An 18,491-nucleotide genomic window follows, 5' to 3' on the forward strand; every position below is an offset into this window, starting at 1 on the left:
ATTGTCTTGTGAGAATAGGTACCAGCAATGATTCATCACTATGCAGCTACAGGGGTCAACAACTGATTTCCTACAGTGCTAAGGTATTTGCTAAGGTACAAGGTTGGTAGGTCAATCTGTTAAGTGAGTTTTTACTCCATGACATTCCCAGCTACTGATGGCTTCACTGGAATATCATCCCACTATTAGTCAAGATCAAAACAGTCTGGAATTATCAATGTGCTCATATCACCTAAAGATCCAAGTCAGAAGCCAGTCTGACCACTTTCTGGGTGGCAAGTCATTTATTTAATCTCCTGGAGCCTCTGTGATCTTATCTACAGGAACAGAACATTTTCTAGTATCTTCATGCAGAACAAGGGAATTGGCATAAAGATGGAAGGTGAGCTTTTAATGCTCCAGCCGGTTCATTTTATCTTCCAGCATGCAAAATGCAAAGCAGACACTGTTAAACTCTAGGCTGGAGGAGACTTGGAGGAAGAACAAAGTCTACTATGCAAGAATCAAATCTACTGAACCCTGAGAAAGAGGTGAAGGGACTTATCTATACACTCTCTGAGAGAAAGGGGTGAGGAGGGGAGGGTTATCTAGATAATCTCTGGGAAAGGTCCTGGTCAAAGGATCATGAAGACTAAAGCCTGGGCTCTTACCTGCTCTAAACTGGAAACATGTTCAAATGAGACTCACACTATCACAATAAGAATTTTTTTTAAGTAAGAGGTTAGCCAGGCTCTGTGGCATGCACATTTAATCGCAGCACTCAGGAGGCAGAGGCAGACAGATCTCTGTGGGCTCCAAGCCAGCTAGGATGATATAGTGAGATCCTGTCTCAGTAAACAAACAAACAAACAAATGTGCTTTAAAGTCTTTCAAAACAGCAAGCTAGCTTTTGTTACCCAGGGAAAAACTTAAGCTATAGTTCCGTCCTCAAAGCTACCGCTTTGAGTCTCTGGACAGAGACCACAGACCTGACTCAAGTCCTGTTGCTCTAGTGTCTTACGCTGTGGCAAATGCTCCTGACCTTAGGAAGCCGCCCTGACGCTATGGCTCAGTCTCTCTGACCTTTCCACTGACCACGGACATTAGATGGACAGTTGAACAGGCCCTGGGAAATTCAATTGAGACAGTTTGAAAATGCCCAAGTCAGAGGGCATTTGACTACTTACTATTTGACAAAACAGTCACTGGGTCTCCCTGAGCCTCTGTGCCCTTATCCACACAGTCAAGCATGCCCGTGTATCCTCATGAGGACTGGGCAATTTAAACTTTGCCTCCTCTGTGGCGCTCCCATTGTTCTTGCACTACGAGTAAACAGGAGCTGTGGCACATGTCTGTGAGGTTTGAAACCAGAATTTACTGCTCACTGTGTTTCCAGAATGAAGGGGGCTCATGGCTGATAGCAAGGCCAACTTGGTCAAACTAGATATCCTGGAAATCTAAGGTAGTCACAGACCCCAGAACAAGTGATTCGCCCTGTGATTCCTCGAGGCAAGAATCGGCCATTTCTATACTGTAGTCATTTGTCTTACAAACCTACCTGGGCACCCGCATCCCCTTTTTGACCGAATGATCCTGGAGGTCCTTGCCTTCCTCTGGGTCCCTGTTCCAAAAGAGACGTTGAAAGTCAATCGATTTTTATACATCCCTTTCATAGCCCATGTAAGTGTAAGGTCACCTGGACAAAGGTGCCCACACCCAGCACTGTGCCACCCACCCAACTGAATGAAGTGGTGTCTACACTCTGAAGCGCTCGTGTATATTCATTCCACCCTCAACCGTCTACAATGGAGGACACAGGTCCTCAACATCTATGTTCCACGCAACCTTTCCAGAAGGATCTGCTGAGCCCTGAAGTTCAAAAGAGCTGATTTCATAGCTTCAGTCACCCAACTGATTTGAAGTCAACCGAGTAGGCTGAGAGTAGCAGCTATGGTGTCCCTCTCACTAGAAAGGAACTTTTTTCTATAGCCAGATCTCATTTAAATGTTCCAATCTCTGTTGCTGTGGGATAGGAGACCCTTATTTTTCCCTCTGGTCTATTTTGCTTGACTGATTTTGACACTTTAATTTTTCTCTGGTTTTTCTGAGGGACGCTTTCCTAATAGAAGAAACATTGATCTTGGTTTCTACCCTCCCTGGTGAGGTATTGACAGTCTTTTTTTTTTTTTTAATAGACCATCACCCCACAACCCAGTGGGGAGGTGAGAACGGAGGACAGTTTTTCTATTGATTATCTCCCCTGTGGTTCTTGGCACGATGTTCATGCCTTTTAAAAAGCAAAATCTGGTGACTATAGAGGACAGAGCAGGGACAGGGCAGTAGTGCGGGTCTGAATTTAAAATAGACTAGCGATCAAAGAGAAAATGGGAAAAACAATATTGTTTCCTCGTTATCTCCGCCTGAAGCTGTTTTTTTTTTCCCATCATAAAGAAAACACTCTAATTACACTTTGATTACTCTTTTTTTCTCTCAAGGGCCAACTGACACTCACTGGATTTTTAATGGTGGGGAGAGGGCTTGATGTGAGTAAAGTTTCCTGTCAGTTTATAGTTGTCCCATTGCTGGGAGCTTGGAAACACTTTGCTTTATAAGAGGAAGAGTTTGAAGGACCGTACGATGGTAGGTTCAGTCTCTCCTTTGAGGATTCCAAAAGAGCTATTTTGAAATTTAAGTTTCCACTTGTCACTTGGGAGTTTACAAAGCCTCACTGGACTGAACCCATAGAGGTTAGACCCCTGTCTTGCTTGTCTAGGCACTGAGGTATATTAAGAGGGAGCCCCGTGCATAACAGAGACCAGCAAGCAGTTTGCTGATAAAACACAATTTTAATGAATTAAATTCTACTTAGGGACAACTGGAATCACAGCTCCAGAGGCACTCATTAAGAGCACTGACTTTTAAGTTTGAATTGTGGTTCTGTCACTCACTAGCCGTGTGACTTTGGACAATTTGCTTACCCTCTTCATCCTCCTCTCCATTTTGCCCCGTGAAATGGACTAATAAGCCCACTTAACACCCCAACTGTGGATTAAATGAATTAATGCTAACACATAGGCTAGTAGCCAGGAGTCTGATCAATACTGGTATTGTGGTTTGGCCTTCCCAAAAGAGGGGCTATGCAATTTGCTTTCATAAAGACCCAGGAAGCTTCCTTTATGACATTCTGATTCAGATTTCTGCCACACAGAGAAAAGGTTTCAAGCAAATACCCTTAGATTAAAACCCAGTTCTCCAAAACACTAATGGCTTATACTCTAAGATCAAGAATCGACAAATGGGACCTCATAAAACTGCAAAACTTTTGTAAAGCAAAAGACACTGTCATCAGGACAAAACGGCAACCAACAGATTGGGAAAAGATCTTTACCAATTCCACATCTGATAGAAGGCTAATATCCAAAATATACAAAGAACTCAAGAAGTTAGACTCCAGAGAATCAAATAACCCTATTAAAAAATGGGGTACAGAGCTAAACAAAACATTCTCAGCTGAGGATTATCGAATAGCCAAAAAGCACCTAAAGAAATGTTCAACATTCTTAGTCATCAGGGAAATGCAAATCAAAACAACCCTGAGATTCCACCTCACACCAGTCAGAATGGCTAAGATCAAAAACTCAGGGTGACAGGAGATGCTGGCGAGGATGTGGAGAAAGAGGAACATTCCTCCACTGTTGGTGGGATTGCAAACTGGTAAAACCACTCTGGAAATCAGTCTGGAGGTTCCTCAGAAAATTGGACATTATACTACCTGAGGACCCAGCCATACCTCTCTTGGACATATACCCAAAAGATGCTCCAACATACAACAAAGACACATGCTGCACTATGTTCATAGCAGCCTTATTTATAATAGCCAGAAGCTAGAAAGAACCCAGATGCCCTTCAAGAGAGGAATGGATTCAAAAAATGTGGTACATCTACACAATGGAGTACTACTCAGCTGTCAAAAACAATGACTTCATGAAATGCATAGGCAAATTGAATGAACTAGAAAATATCACCTGAGTGAGGTTACTCAATCACAGAAAAACACACTTGGTATGCACTCATTGATAAGTGGATATTAGCCAAAAAGCTCAAATTACCCAAGATGCAATCTACAGTCCACAGGAAGCTCAAGAAGAAAATGACCAAAATGCAGATGTTCCCACTCCTTCTTAAAAGGGGGAAAACTATCCATAGGAGGGGATATGGAAGCAAAGTTTAGAGCAGCGACTCAAGGAATGACCATTCAGAGCCTGACACACATGTGGCCCATATATATATATACAGCCACCAAAACTAGATAAGATTGATGAAGCTAAAAATTGCGTGTGGAAAGGGACTGGATATAGATCTCTCCTGAGAGACACACCCAGAGCATGTCCAAGACAGAGGTCAATGCTAGCAGCAAACCACCAAACTGAGAATAGGACCCCTTTTGGGGGAATTAGAGGAAGTACTGAAAAAGTTGAAGGAGCTTGCATAAAAACAACAATGCCAACCAACCAGAGCTCCCAGGGAATAAACCACTACCCAAAGACTATACATGGACTGACCCAGGGCTCCAACTGTATATGTAGCAGAGAACAGCCTTGTTAGGGCACCAGTGGAAGGAAAAGTCCTTGGTCTTGCCAAGGTTGGACCCCCAGTGCAGGAGAATATGGGAGAGGGCAATAAGGGGGATCTATAGGGGGAATACCCGTATGGGGGAGGGCGAGGGAAGGGAATGGGGGCTTATGGACAGGAAACTTGGAAGGGGAATAACCTTTGAAATGTAAATAAAGAAATAAATAATAAAAATTTTAATTAAAAAAACAGCTCTCGATACAACCTGTGGGCCTGGATACCCAGGTTCTCCTTGGTAGCCCAGCTCACCAGCCTCTCCAAGCACACCCTGCAGAAATGAAAACAGATAAACAAACAAACAAACAAAAAACCTGTGGTGAGCTCCCAGACCCAGCAGAGGTTCCTGCCCTGACTTCCCTCAGTGTTGGACTGTGCTATGTGAAACCGTAAGCCAAAATAAAGCTTCTCCTCCTTGTGTTAATTTGGTTGTGGCATTTATCATAGCAACAGACACTCTAAGACATCTCTCTAGTGTCAAGGACCTTTATCCTTCACAGGAAAACAGAACGGTGGTCACGTGTGGCAGTCATTTGATGTGGTCCTGCTCTGATGGCCAAGCTGTTCTTGAATTCCTGGATGGGTGACCCTTACACCTCACACTGCCCCCTGCTGTCTTATTCTCCTTTCTACATGTTATACTGTAGCATTATGTGCATTGGTTTTCATATGAATAGAATTATGTGCATTTCCATGTGTTATACTTTGTGTGCAGATGCATAGGACTCACATACTAGGGAGAATACCCAGGGTTTTTCTTTCTGAGACTATGTGACCTCACTCAATAGTATACATTCTAAGTCCCCCACTCCACCCCATTTTTCTACAAATTTTGTGATTTTATTTTTCTTTAGAGCTGAACTGCCTTCTGTTTATGCACCAATTTTTTTAATCAATTCATCTACGGTGGAGGAACTATTGATTGGAAACTTGAATAGGAGCACAAGCAAGCCATTTTAAGGGCTCATAATGATTATAATCTATGAAGAGGGAACATGTCCAATTTCACCCTATAGCTCGCACAAGTTCACTCCTGCTCCAGGATGAAAGGGCTCTACTGCAAAATCTGTCTCCACGGAACAGTACAGAAGCCAAAAGGGTGAAAGCTTGTCTTTTGGTAACGAGATGGAGGAATGAGGAGAAATGAGTGAAAGAAAAGAAAAGTAATCCTCACATGACCTACTATACTGGGGGCCTAACACTTCTATTAGGGAGCTGTGTAGTTAACAGGCTCAGAGAACATAGAGCAAATAGGAAAATGGGAGATTCTATCACAGAAAATGAAATTAGAAAGCTGTGGATGCTCAGTTAATTTAGCCAAGAGTGAACAAAATAAATGCATGACCAGGATGTGGCAGGGAGCAGAAGGATAGACCCAGTCGGTAGATGGGTAAGAAAGCAAAATCTTCATCTCTACTGTAAAGAGTCAATAGCACACTGAACACTGAACTAAGCTGGTCGCCCACCTCTAAAATACGTGAGCAGAACACTGCAGAGCTGAGTTCCAGAGGAGCCTACCAGAATTAAGCTGAATTTATACAGAATCTTCAAAGAGCATCCTAGTTGTTGATGCAGACATTAGATTTGAATCAGTCAGCTGTGGCATCTCCAGCAATTTCCTGCCCTTTACCAAGCTGGCCTGCTGGGCCGGAGACGTAAGGCAAAGCTATACCCAGGCCCCGTTTTATTTTTTCATTTTGAAACAGTGTCACACTATGTTGCCCAGGCTGGCCTTGAACTCATTCTGTAAAAGCTCAGATAAGCTTTAAAGTTATCATCCCTGCCAGGATGAGAAGACTGTAACATTCGTTACATTGGCAAACTAACGTGCACTGTTTGAACTCTTAGAGAAGCCCATGCTCCCATTTCAGACCTCAGCATGTTTGTCTGAAGGTGTCCTCTAAGGCCCCCTTGTCTGAGGATGGGCTGTGCACTCCCAACTCTGTGGGGAGGGAAGAGAAGAGCAACACACCCCAAGAGTAAAACATTGTATCTTAGAGAGGTTACCATTGTTTATCCCATGATACAAAACTGTCTGCAGGAGAGAACTGGGGAGTCCAAGGCTCAGCGATGGGAAGCTCATCCATGAAGAGGGAAGCTTGTTGAGGAACTCTAGGTTACCTCCTCAGCTTCCCCTGTCAGTGTCTGCCAGATACTGTGAAGGCTAGACATGACAACACCATCCCTATATGTTGCTATTTGTTTAGTGGACACCTCTCCTGAGGGGACACTCAGCTCTACCTGGAGATCTAGCTGGGTCCTGAAGGGGGCTTCCCCAGTTGATTTCTATTGGCTGTTCTGAGCAGCCAATCTGATGGTGGTCTGCCATCTGTGCGTCTTCTGCTGTTTATTCTTTGCTTTGCCCTGCTATGTACTTAGAAGGTGTTCATTTCAAACCACAAGCATGGCTATTGTAGACCATTCTCCTGACTATGTGGAACAGGATTATGGGAAGATTTCCATAAGATATAGACAAGCGTGTAGTGCACCATCTGGGAGCCAGATAGCAGCTTAGTAAAACAAGATTCCTCCCGGGATAGTCCCCAGCCCACTCTGAAAGCAGATGGGCTTCCTCGGGAGACGCCATGGACTCAGCCTTTTCGCCTTCATCTCCACAGCGTGCACTTCCCCACACACAAATAGGAAGCCCTGGCCTTCACTCGGAAATGTCATTTTATTTTATTTATTTTAAACCCAAATGAAATATAGTGGGGCATGGGAGTATCCTGAACATTCCTTTCTTCCACAGTAACTTCCCATCCAACCCCCATGCCCTCTTGACAGCCAGTCAGCAACCCTCCTTGACCTTTCATAGTGAGAACTAGGAAGGTAGCCTTACTCATGGAACGAAGAGAACTCTCCGGAAATACTGACCTTCAACCCTGGCAAGCCACGTCTTCCAAGTGACCCCTAAGAGCACAAAAGAAGGTAAGATCTCAGAAAACAAGTCAAGCCTGCGGCACCAAGCCCCCTCCTTGTGCAAGGCCAGCTCCCTCTTCAGCAAAAGGGAAGTAGTGTTACACCTACCCAAGGTCCCACACTGCCAGTTTCCCCCAGAAGTCCGTGGAAACCAGAACTTCCCTGGAATAAAAGAAAGATCTGTTTAAATACCACAAATTCCTGGTTTTATTCCCTCGGTTTGAGCTGTCCGATGCCAAAGCTGCTGGCAGTATGTGATGATTCAACTTATCTAAAATTCAATGAAATGAATGGTCAACCTGGCTACATCCCAAGGGTTCAACAAGCGGGTAGGGCTGGTGGCTGTAATATTGGGATGTGCAGAGATAGAATGTCTATAAGCACTGCTCGAGCACCAGTCTCCAGCTCAGTGGGTTAAGTGAGTACTGTGTGAGCATGAGGAACTGAGTTTGGACCCCCAGAGCCCACATAAAAGCAGAGCACAAGAGGTGTGTGCCTGTAATCCCAGCACTGGTGGGTAAAAGACAGGAGCTCACTGGCTGGATGGTTTAGCCGAAACTGTGAGTAGTGAGAAACCATCTCAAAAAAATCAGGTAGCAAGAACAATTGAGGAAGACACCCAACTTGGACTTCCGACCTACACACACACACACACACACACACACACACACACACACACACACGCATGAGCATGCACATGTGTACATACAGACATATGCGCACAGTTATGAGCATGCACACATGTACACACACATGCACATACTCAGTAGCATGCATGCAGACACAAATACACACTCATGCACACATGCACATACTCTCACATATACACACATGCACGCATGCATAAAGAAGTAAATGGCATCAATTTTCATGTTTCTAAACAGCAATAGATTATTGTTCCCTGCTGAGTGTCCCTTTGGTAATAGCACATCAAAGCTCATCATGATGTGACAGCAGTCAAATATGTTCTTCAACAAGCCATGCCTAGTGTCTAAACATACTGTCATTTTCCTCCATATAGGTGCCACGCAGGGTCCTGAGTGGCAGGTAGAGGAGAAGGTAGGAAGTTGTGTCTCTCTGAGCATGGAGGGACCAACACAAAGTGTATATATAGGTGGTGACAGGAAGAAAGATACCACAGCCACCATGAGAAGGCACTCTGTAGTCACCTCTGTGGTGTCAGAAGCTGGGAAGTGGGCAGAAATTCAGAGAAATGGAAGCCATAGAATGCCCTGAAGTGGAAATTTTAGTTGTTTGGAAAGTTAGTTATGTCAAATGATGTTTTGGCTGGGGCACACAGGTGAAAGGATGTCTTGCTAAAGCAAACACATGAAAGACTGTTTTCCTGAAGCAGACATGAGTGAAAGGATATTTTGATATAACAAGCACGTGAAAGGACTCTTGATGAAGGAAAACAAATATGACCCCACAGACAGTCGGAGATGAGCACTAAGCATTGGTTCGGTTTGCTCCGCCTCCTTACTCTCACTAATGACACACATGTACTGATCTGCCTTACATAGCGTTGTTGAGCCCAACTCGTGATAATGCCGCCATTGAGAGAAATTCGCCCAGGAACTGCTCCTGAGGTTCCTGCAGCAGCTTGCAGCTTCAGTGGCTTCGCCTTAGGCCATTTGGAGAGCCTGGTGGTTTCTTCAGGATTGCTGGTTCGTGTTTGGTGTCTGCCTGCCCAGAGAACTGCTCTGCAGCTGCTCAGTCCTATTTGGTGTTTGCTATGGGACTGAACTGCTGAGAAAGAGGATCAAGCTCGCCCCCAAAGAACTATTGCTGAACGGTCCACTTCTCCCACATCCTAATAACTTTTCTCTTCTACTACCTCTGCTGGGTGGTGGGCTAGAGGAGAGGTTGAACCCTCACTAAAAGTAGGTTGCAAAAGCCATATGCTTACAATCCCCAGCCAGAACACCATGGATAATCACTCAGTGAAGTCGCCTGCTACCTCAGAGGGGAGAAGGAGGGAAGCAAGTGTAACACTGAAGCAAAAACCGCATCTTGTTACTCTGTTACTTAGGAAGGAGTAAATTCTCAAACAATTTAGCCCACAATGCTAGTGGATTGAAAGTCAATCGTGGTACAAACATTTACCAAAATATGATGCCATGATTTTAAAATACTTATCAAAACACCAAGAAAGTGTGAAAAATTCAAGACCGAGCTGCACATGAGGGGCAGATATGTATTAGTAGAACCCCTATTGATGGTTTTGTTTAGATTCTGCGGTGGGTTCAAGAAAGCTTATATCTATGATAATTCTCTCTCTCTCTCTCTCTCTCTCTCTCTCTCTCTCTCTCTCTCTCTCTCTCTCTCTCTCTCTCTGGTTCTATTGTAGCTCAAGCTGACTTTAAACTCACTATGTAGCTAAGGGTGGCCTTGAACTCTACATCTTCCTGCCAACCACACACTGGATTGCTGGCATGTGCTGTCACACCTGGGTTTTGTTTTTATCTTTGGAGACAAAGACTTATGCAAGCCCAAACGAACATGGATCTCACAATCCCCCTGCCTCAGTCTCCCATGTGTTAAGATTACAGGTGTGAGCCACCATACCCAGATCATTATATCTCCTCAAGATAATGTTGTTATTATTAATATGAGGTGGCTTTGCACTCACGACCTCGCTGCAAATATGCTTACCCACACAAGATCAAGCCAGCAAAACCAGTCAACATTCCACTGGCTAGTCTCAGGGGGTTTCAAAAAAAATAAAAGAATGAAAAGTGGGAAGGGAACATGATGGGAAGGTTTTGGAGAGTTGGGAGTGGACATGATCAAGTCAAGATACAATACATACAAGTATAAAACAGTCAAAGGGGTTCTGTTGTTGTTTTTTATTTGTTTGTTTTTGTTTTATAAAATAGAAAGCAGTATATAGTATGGTTAAAGTATGCTTAATTGTATGAAAGAATAATTTCATTCCAAATAAGGAAAAATGACTGTCCCTCAGTTTTGAAAGGAAAAAAATATTATACTAGATGTCAGAACACAGTCGGAGAATGGAGCTGTGTGAGGAGAATTCTGAATGTTCTGAGATAGCTCTAAGAAAATGAGGCGATTCTTGTGACCTCTGCTACTGCTAAACACCGATTTGTTCTTGGAATACATTTTTGCCATCCCTCCAGGTATAGTAAATAGAGGTGGGTTTGCCTCAGAATACCAATTATGTTACCACTGTTACTTGGACACTCTTTCCAGGTAAGACCTGCCCTTGTGGACATATACAGCTTGAACTTTGCTCATATGACTCTGCTTAACTCTCAGAGTATAAATTGTCTGATGCTCTAAATAAAGTTGGCTATTGCCTGAGACTTTTGTCTACCTCATTTTTAGGCTCCACTCTCCCAGGTCCCACCGCCTTTATAGTGGTGACAATCAGGGACAGAGGACATGGATAGATGGGTAAAACACTTGTGAGCCAAGCATGAGGACCTGAAGTCAGGAGTCCAGAACCCACATAAAGGCAGAACCTCAGTGTGTGGAGAGAGAGACAAATGGATCTCCAGAGATCAGCCAGCTTAGCTGAGTCGGTGAGCTCTAGGGCCACAGAAGAGATTCTGTCCCAAAACCTAAGGTGGACTGCTGGCCAAATAGCTCAGCAGCTAAGGGCACTGACAACCTGAGTTCAGTTCTCAGAACACACATGGTGAATGGAAAGAACCAACTCCCACAAGTTGTTCACTGATTTCCACATGTGTACCATGGCACATGCATGTGCTCTTTCTCTGTCTCGCTATCTCTATCTCTTTGTCTCTTTGTCTCTCTGTCTGTCTCTGTCTCTCTGTCTGTCTCTGTCTCTCTCTGTCTCTGTTTCTGTCTCTGTCTCTGTCTCTCTCTCTCTCTCACACACACACACACACACACACACACATGTGCATACACACATGAACGCATGCCATATGCTACACACAAAAATATTTTTAACAAGCCCCTGGGATCTTCCTGACTTCCTCTAGGGTGTAATTGCTATCATATATTAGAAAAGTGGATATAGATGTGGGAGAAGGCTATAGATAAAGCCTCTCATAATAGATCTGTATATAATAAAGATCCTTTCCTAGAACATTTATTGTCTTCTCACCTCCACGACAGACAGCATTTTGCCGCCAGCAATAGTGACGTAATTACTGGGACAGATGCTGGGGCCACTGGGTAAAAGACTGTTGGAAAACAGAAAACTTACAGTCCTGAAGAAGTGTCATTCCTCAGATTACTTATTCATTAGAAAGAAGAGAAAATATAGTCATACTAAAGAGAGCTGGTGAGCAAGGTTCAGTAAAGTGCTCAAATCTAATATCACAAAAACAAGCCAAACTCCCAAATAGAATTACTAAATCATCTGTTTAAATAAAAAAGTGATTAGTCCATCTCTACCTATGGAGAAAGAATCAGGCAAGTGCTATGGGGTGGGGGGCAATGTTCAGCAAAAGAATTGGTCAGAAATGTCAATGTCATATAAACAAACGAACAATGGAGGACCCGCTCTAACTAAGAAAAAATAAAGAGACGAGATGCTCTGACAACAGCAACAACCAAGAGTCATAAAGAACATTTCAGGAGTGACAGAGTGGCCGTTCTAATATCGCCTTCGTGTCTGTCTTGCACCAATGAACACATCTTATTGGCAAGCTGATATTGCAGAATTCAGGGGTCAGTGCTATACCACTACCGATGGCCATTCTCCCCAGCGGTCTGCACAGGACATTCACTATGAAAGCCTGCCATCAATGTGCTCTCCCTAAAATGGACATGTTGAAATGTAATGCCCAGTGTGCAGGGATCAGGCATACAGCCTCTGCGAAGCGATCTGGGTCATAAGGAGGGAACTGGTGTGATGTGCCCCAGCCCTCTCTCTATGAGGTGGCAGCCAGGAAGGCAATGCATGAAGCCAGAACTAGGCCCTCATCACACACCAAGTCTTCCAAGACTCCGGAGCTGTGAAAACTAATTGTTGGGTCATACAACCTGTCAACTGTATTCTGTTACAGTAGCCCAGACTAAGACATGGGAAAAGCAGGAAAATGTGAGCATGGACTGGGTGTTAGAAACTAATATTATTTATATGTGGCACAAGCAACAGAAACGACTCAGCAGGTTGTACGTGTGTATTTGTGCAGACACATACGTATACATGTATTGTAACAACTAAATACCCTTGAAAGTGGGAGGAGGGTTGGAGGGTTGTGAGGGAGGATAGCTGGGAGAGGCTAGAGGGAAGGAAGGGATGGAGGAAGTGATGTAATTCTATTCCAACTTTTCAAAAATTTTTTAAAAGCAATATTATATAAATAAATATAGATATAAAATTTATATAAATAAATGCTGTTTCTTTAGTGTGATATAGAGTGGTTTCCTTTTTTCTTAAACTATGCCTGTTGGGTATGTCTGGTAATGCGTTATAATACCCTTAATTAATCTTCAGATGGCTCAAGAATACACATGCTCACACACATGCTCACACACATGCTCACACACATGCTCACACGCATGCTCACACATATGCTCACACAAGAGTACACACTCACACACATGGATAGAAAGCAGATATGGTGATGGTCACACTTTGTTCCTACAACTATATTTTTTTTCCTGTAGATCTAGAATTTTTCTAAACAAAAGGCGCTGTGAATTCTTCACGGGCCATGTCAGGAACTCAAAATGCAAAGGGAAAGAAAGCAACACATACATTCTGCATTATAGAAAGGGATTTTTCTCCCCATACAAATTTGGTCTCAGGTTGAATGCGCTCCTGTAAACCTCGGTTTTTTCCACTTACTACTACAGCAGGGATGTTTTCCATGTGGAGAAACAGTGGTCTGGCTGATGACCTTGCTTACCGGTAGAGTACTTGCCTGACATCAAGAGGTCCCAGTTTTAATTCCCAGCAGAAAGAAAAGGGTGTGGGGGAGAGGAAAGAAGGGAAGAAGGAAGGGGATGGAAAATGTGTAGAAAATCAAACATGGCGGCTCGTGCCTGTAATTCCAGAACTTAGAAGGCCAGGGCAAGAAGGGTAGGTGATGAGTTGGAGGCTAGCCTGGGCTACATAGTAAAACTGTATCAAAGCATCAACAGAAATAAATAGTTCTCCTTGATATGTTTCACTGCCCCACACTACTGCACCATGGGACAGTAAACGCGTCTAAGAGCCATCTTTGATTATTGGATGCTGACCCCTTTGGCCTTTACTGTTTTTGAGATGGGATCTTACACACACAGCCTGTGTGGCCTAGAACTCACCATGGAGCCGAGGATGGGCTTCAGCTTCCAGTCCTCCTGCCCATTGCCTCCAAAGGGCTGGGCTTACAGACGTGTACACCATGCCCAGTTTGTACACACTGGGGTTGTGCACTGCTAGCCAGGCACTCTAGCAGCTGAGTTGCATCCCCAGTCTAATTTTCAATTATTTCTAAAATATCTGCAATGATAATAATTGGAGCTAAGACTTTCTATTGTCCCATGATCAGCTTTAAGGAAGATACTCAGTGTCAACCCCCTGGTCTCCATATGCATGGGAATTTCTGTCTCTCTGTCTCTCTCTGTCTCTGTGAATGCATGTGTGTCTGTCTTTCTGTCTCTCTCCCTCTCTTCCTCTACCCCCTCCCTCTCCCTCTCTCTCCCTCCCCCCTTCTCCCTCCCTCTTTCCCCCTCCCCCTCCCTCCTCCCTCCCTCTCCCTCTCTCTCTCCCTCTTCCCCCCTCTCTGAGATTGCTTTTACACTCCTGACCTGCACAATCGGTTCTCCACTCCTTCCCACACTAGGTATGTAATACAATTTCTCTGCTTTGTTGAAAAAACTATTTCATGGAAGAATTTTCCAGACTTAACTGTGACACTGATCCCAAGGCCTCTCAGAAATAATAGCAAGGAAAGACTGCCCCTTAGAGGCCTGCCTTCTAATCGCAGGCAGACTCTAATCTCAGCAAGCATGGTTTATGTAAAAGAGTAATTTACTATCATCTAAGTCTATTCAAAGGATAGTCATTAGCACCCTTCTTTGAGCCCAGCACAGGAGGAGAAACCACAAGAAACACAAAATTCAATCAGACTTGGCATAATCTGACACAGTTACAATTTCTGTTCCACATACAAGAACGGAGTCAAGGTTAACAGGTTAAAGTCAAGGTTGGAGACCTTTGGAAGCTGTGGCCCTGAGGCTCTCACTACAGCTGTGGTACAAGTGGTGGCTGCCACACTGAACAGTGTGTTCAGAAGCCTGGATTCCTTCCTAGCAGCGGGCCATGAGCACTCTATGGCTATTCTAAGTTCATGACATTTCTTACTGTGACAACCAATGACTCACAGAAACCAGATAGTTAATCTACCCATCTTCCAGATAAGGATCCTGAGGCCTAGGAGTTAAGGGCTGATTGTTCTATGTGTGCTTAGCTCAATCCCGGGGAGCAGCCATTCACAGGGCCCTCTGATCTCAACTCACTGAGGGACACGACTCATTGTTGTTTGTACAATCCAGCCATAACTAATGACAGGGTGAAACAGGTTTCCCACACAGCAACATAAAAATGACCTCATCCCAAGCTGAATTCCTCTCAGGACCTGGACACACATAACATGGATTCTAGCTAGCCAGAATCTAAGGAGGAGAACCGAGGCCCTGTGGTTTTGTCAAAGACACCAAAACAGGAATTCGAAGTAAATCAAGGTTCCCCTCCAGTTACAGATATTTGCTCTGAGACCCCGTGACCAGCCATTGGGAAGGAGGAGATATGAGGACTGGGACTGTCACTTTCTCAGGCACCTTTCAGAATCGTGCATGCCCGAGACATAAAAATCTAAAACTGGCTTCTAAGACATTAGCATCTGTCAAGCTGACAAGTCTCTTTTCCCTCTCTGATGTCTTCCACTGTGATGGCTCCAGTCTTCAGAACTAGACAGACATCTCATCTTTACAACTGCCTACCACCCAGTTTGCACCAGTCAGCTCAGCCTACGAGGGAAAGCAAGCCAGCTGCATAGTGACTTTCAAATCAACACAGAGTCTCAGGAGCGGGGAAACTCATGACAGAGAAGAGTCTAGACCTCCCTGAGTTGAGGCTCTCATTTTAGGAAAGAACCTAAAGACTGAAGAGGCTTAAGGTCGCTTTTAAAACATTACTAGCATGGAGTCGGGGAGGGGACACTTCTGTAGGGAAAAGAGATGGTGAAGACAAGAACTCAAGGACTAGGAAGTAAGGGGAGGTTGGCAGTCAGGCCTCCTGTCTCCATGGAAGATGGGAGACCTGTGGCTTTGCCCATTTCTTATGGGATTCAGCCAAAATGTCCGAGCGTTCTGAAAGAGCATGTAGTCATCCCTGCATGAAACTACAACCATCTTACCTGACGTCCACGCCTTCCCTTTTCTCCCTTGGGGCCTTGAATGAAATTATCAATTCCAGGATCCCCCTGAGAAAACAAAAGTGACCTTCCTCAAATGGACAGTAAAAAGAAAAAAAAAAAAAGAAGGAAAAGGGAAAAGGTATGGACCAAAGGAAGAACAGTTTTGAGGGAAAGGAGGACGGGTTGGAGAGCCGGTTTAGAGGAGGAATAACCGCGTAGCATGTGCAAGGTTCTAGGTTCTATCTGGAGCACCAGATGAGAAGGGGGGGCAGGGCAGGGAGGAGGGAGATCAAGGAGGACCCTTACCGTTGTCCAGACCTTTTTACTCAATAATCCCAGAGGCCCAACCCAATTAAAATCCCAACTCTTCCCAGACCCAGATCTTCTGTGAGAAAAGACCCTCTAGCTCGCTTCAATGCAGTAAAGACAGACTGGACAGGTGCCTCATTCACCAGATCATTCTTAGCCTCTGCACGGCGCTTATGATGGAGGAATTAAAGCAGAAGAAAACCCACAGCCATCACTCACAGGATCTCCCCTCAGCCCAGGCTCCCCACGAGATCCAGCTGGTCCAGGCAGACCTGTCAAGCCCTTAAATTACAAAGAAAAAAATGAAAAATGAATCACATCATAAAATCACTCGATACCTAAAAGGAAATTATAAAAGGGGAGATGGGGGACACAGGTTTTAAGGGCAGTCCTTGAAGCTTAAAATATTTAAAGTCAAAATGGTATGGTTGAAAGGTAGACATTAAGTTATTGTTTCTGCAAATCCTCCCTCTGCCAGGCCCTGCAGGAATATCAGCACACTTGACTCTCACATGTCAGGAACTAATTCTTCTGCACACAGTAGGAACTTAGGAACTAATTCTTCTGCACACAGTAGGAACTTAGGAACTAATTCTTCTGCACACAGTAGGACCCAGGCCTCCCCACTGTCTCGGCCCTTGGTCTTTTAACCTCTCCCTGATGCCCCATAAAGGATCACATGGGGGTGGGGGATAGGAACAGGTCAAGGCAGGGAGAGGGGGACAACTTTCTCTACCATGCATTTTGGTAGGGTCAGCAGAGTCCACGGGTGGAGAGAAGAGGCATGATTGTTGATACATACCACAGTACTTAAGAGGGTAAGGCATGATCTTATAGGGCCACTTTAGAGGTTAAATAAGAAATTTAAATGTTCAATAAAGAGTTGGGTGTGGGGGAGGGAGGTTAAAGGGCCTGGTGGGAGACTATGTCATCAGTGACAGGGACCCATGATAAGCTTATGAGCCACAGAATGACCTGCTCACAGTGCAAAGCACAAGGGTTAAGTCCTACATTCATGCAACTCAGTTCACAATCCACACTTCAGGTCCCCAGCTTTCAAAGGATCATCTAACATGACTGCCTTTCACACCCAGTCTCAAACAAAACCACTAGATGATTCTTTCCCACCACATAAACTGCTGGTGTCTGATTATGCAGCAGAAAGATGACAGAGAAAAACACCCTCATATTTTACCTGACTGCCTCTGCTTCCTTTCTCTCCAGATGACCCCGCGGCCCCGCGATCGCCCTAGGAAAAGAAAAAAAAATAGACAAGGCATGTTTATGATATCAGTCACTCTAGAAGCTGTCTCCGTGTCGCTCTACAGTCTAGTCAAGAGTGGGGAGGTGCATTAGCACCTCTGACAAGAGGGCACATCAGGGGCACTGAGTAACTCTCACACCAACAACCTCAATTACCAGATTAGGTACGTTAGTAAAAGCGAGTAAAGTTGGAAATAGTAAATTAGAAACCAAAGCTAGAAAACGTAAACATCATTTTCTTCATGGTCTTAGGCAACCCCTGAGAAAAAGCTGTCCAACCCCTAAAGGGATTGCAACCAAGAAACAGGAAACAGGAAACAGGAAACAGATGCTATGCTTTGAGTCTCGCATGTCTCCCCTCTCTAAGTCGAAGTTTAAGTGCTGCTTCTTATCCCAGTGTGCTGGTGCTGGGAGACGCTGTGGACCTTTAAGGGGCGGGGCCTGGTAGGAGGTCCTCAGGCCACTAGACTGAGCCCTGGAAGGGAACCCTGGGACCCCAGTCCTTTCTTCTTTTTCTCCTTCTTCCCAACCATGAAGTGAGCAGATCTCTCCACCACACGCTCCCCACCATTGTCTTCTGTGACTCCCCTATCGAAGGCTGAAGAGAAATGGGTCTAGCCAAGCATGAACTTGAATTTTAAAATCATGAATGAAAGAAAATAAGCCTTTTCTCTCTATATGCAAATCACCTTGGGTGTTTCATTATTCCATGGGAAGCTGACGAATACAACACAAAAGCTAAAAACTTCAACAGGGTAATTTTCTACGGATTTTCTAAGATCCGTAGAAGGCATAAATAGACCCAAAGCTTCACAAGTCCCAAGCAGAATAAATAAAATGAAACCTACACCCGGAGACATCTCATTGAAACTGTCAAAACTAACAGCAATGGGGATTTTTTTTTTAACTCAACCTGATATATATTTTTGAAATGCTACTGCTGAGAAATAATTATTTTGACAGCTTCTTAGCAGTAATAATGAAAAATCTCAGGCAAAAGAAGACAGAAACTAAGAAGGCCCTTCTCAAAGTGCTGAGAAGGGA

At 44.3% G+C, this 18,491-nt stretch overlaps 1 protein-coding gene across 3 annotated transcripts in view; it reads right to left on the bottom strand.

Moving 5' to 3' along the window:
• The window catches only part of Col6a4 (collagen, type VI, alpha 4), a 116,714-nt gene that overhangs the window by 41,536 nt on the left and 56,687 nt on the right, over positions 1-18,491 (bottom strand). For all 3 annotated transcript variants that reach the window (XM_087562328.1, NM_001412226.1, XM_087562329.1), the window contains 7 exon segments: positions 17,380-17,433; positions 16,404-16,466; positions 15,876-15,941; positions 7,636-7,689; positions 7,483-7,518; positions 4,817-4,879; positions 1,538-1,600 (listed from right to left, as the gene is read on the bottom strand). In XM_087562328.1, coding sequence (XP_087418454.1) covers positions 1,538-1,600; positions 4,817-4,879; positions 7,483-7,518; positions 7,636-7,689; positions 15,876-15,941; positions 16,404-16,466; positions 17,380-17,433 — 399 coding nt within the window.

Source organism: Rattus norvegicus, chromosome 8 (assembly GCF_021556685.1).
Source record: "Rattus norvegicus strain SHRSP/BbbUtx chromosome 8, alternate assembly SHRSP_T2T, whole genome shotgun sequence".
In the NCBI taxonomy this organism is placed as follows: domain Eukaryota; kingdom Metazoa; phylum Chordata; class Mammalia; order Rodentia; family Muridae; genus Rattus; species Rattus norvegicus.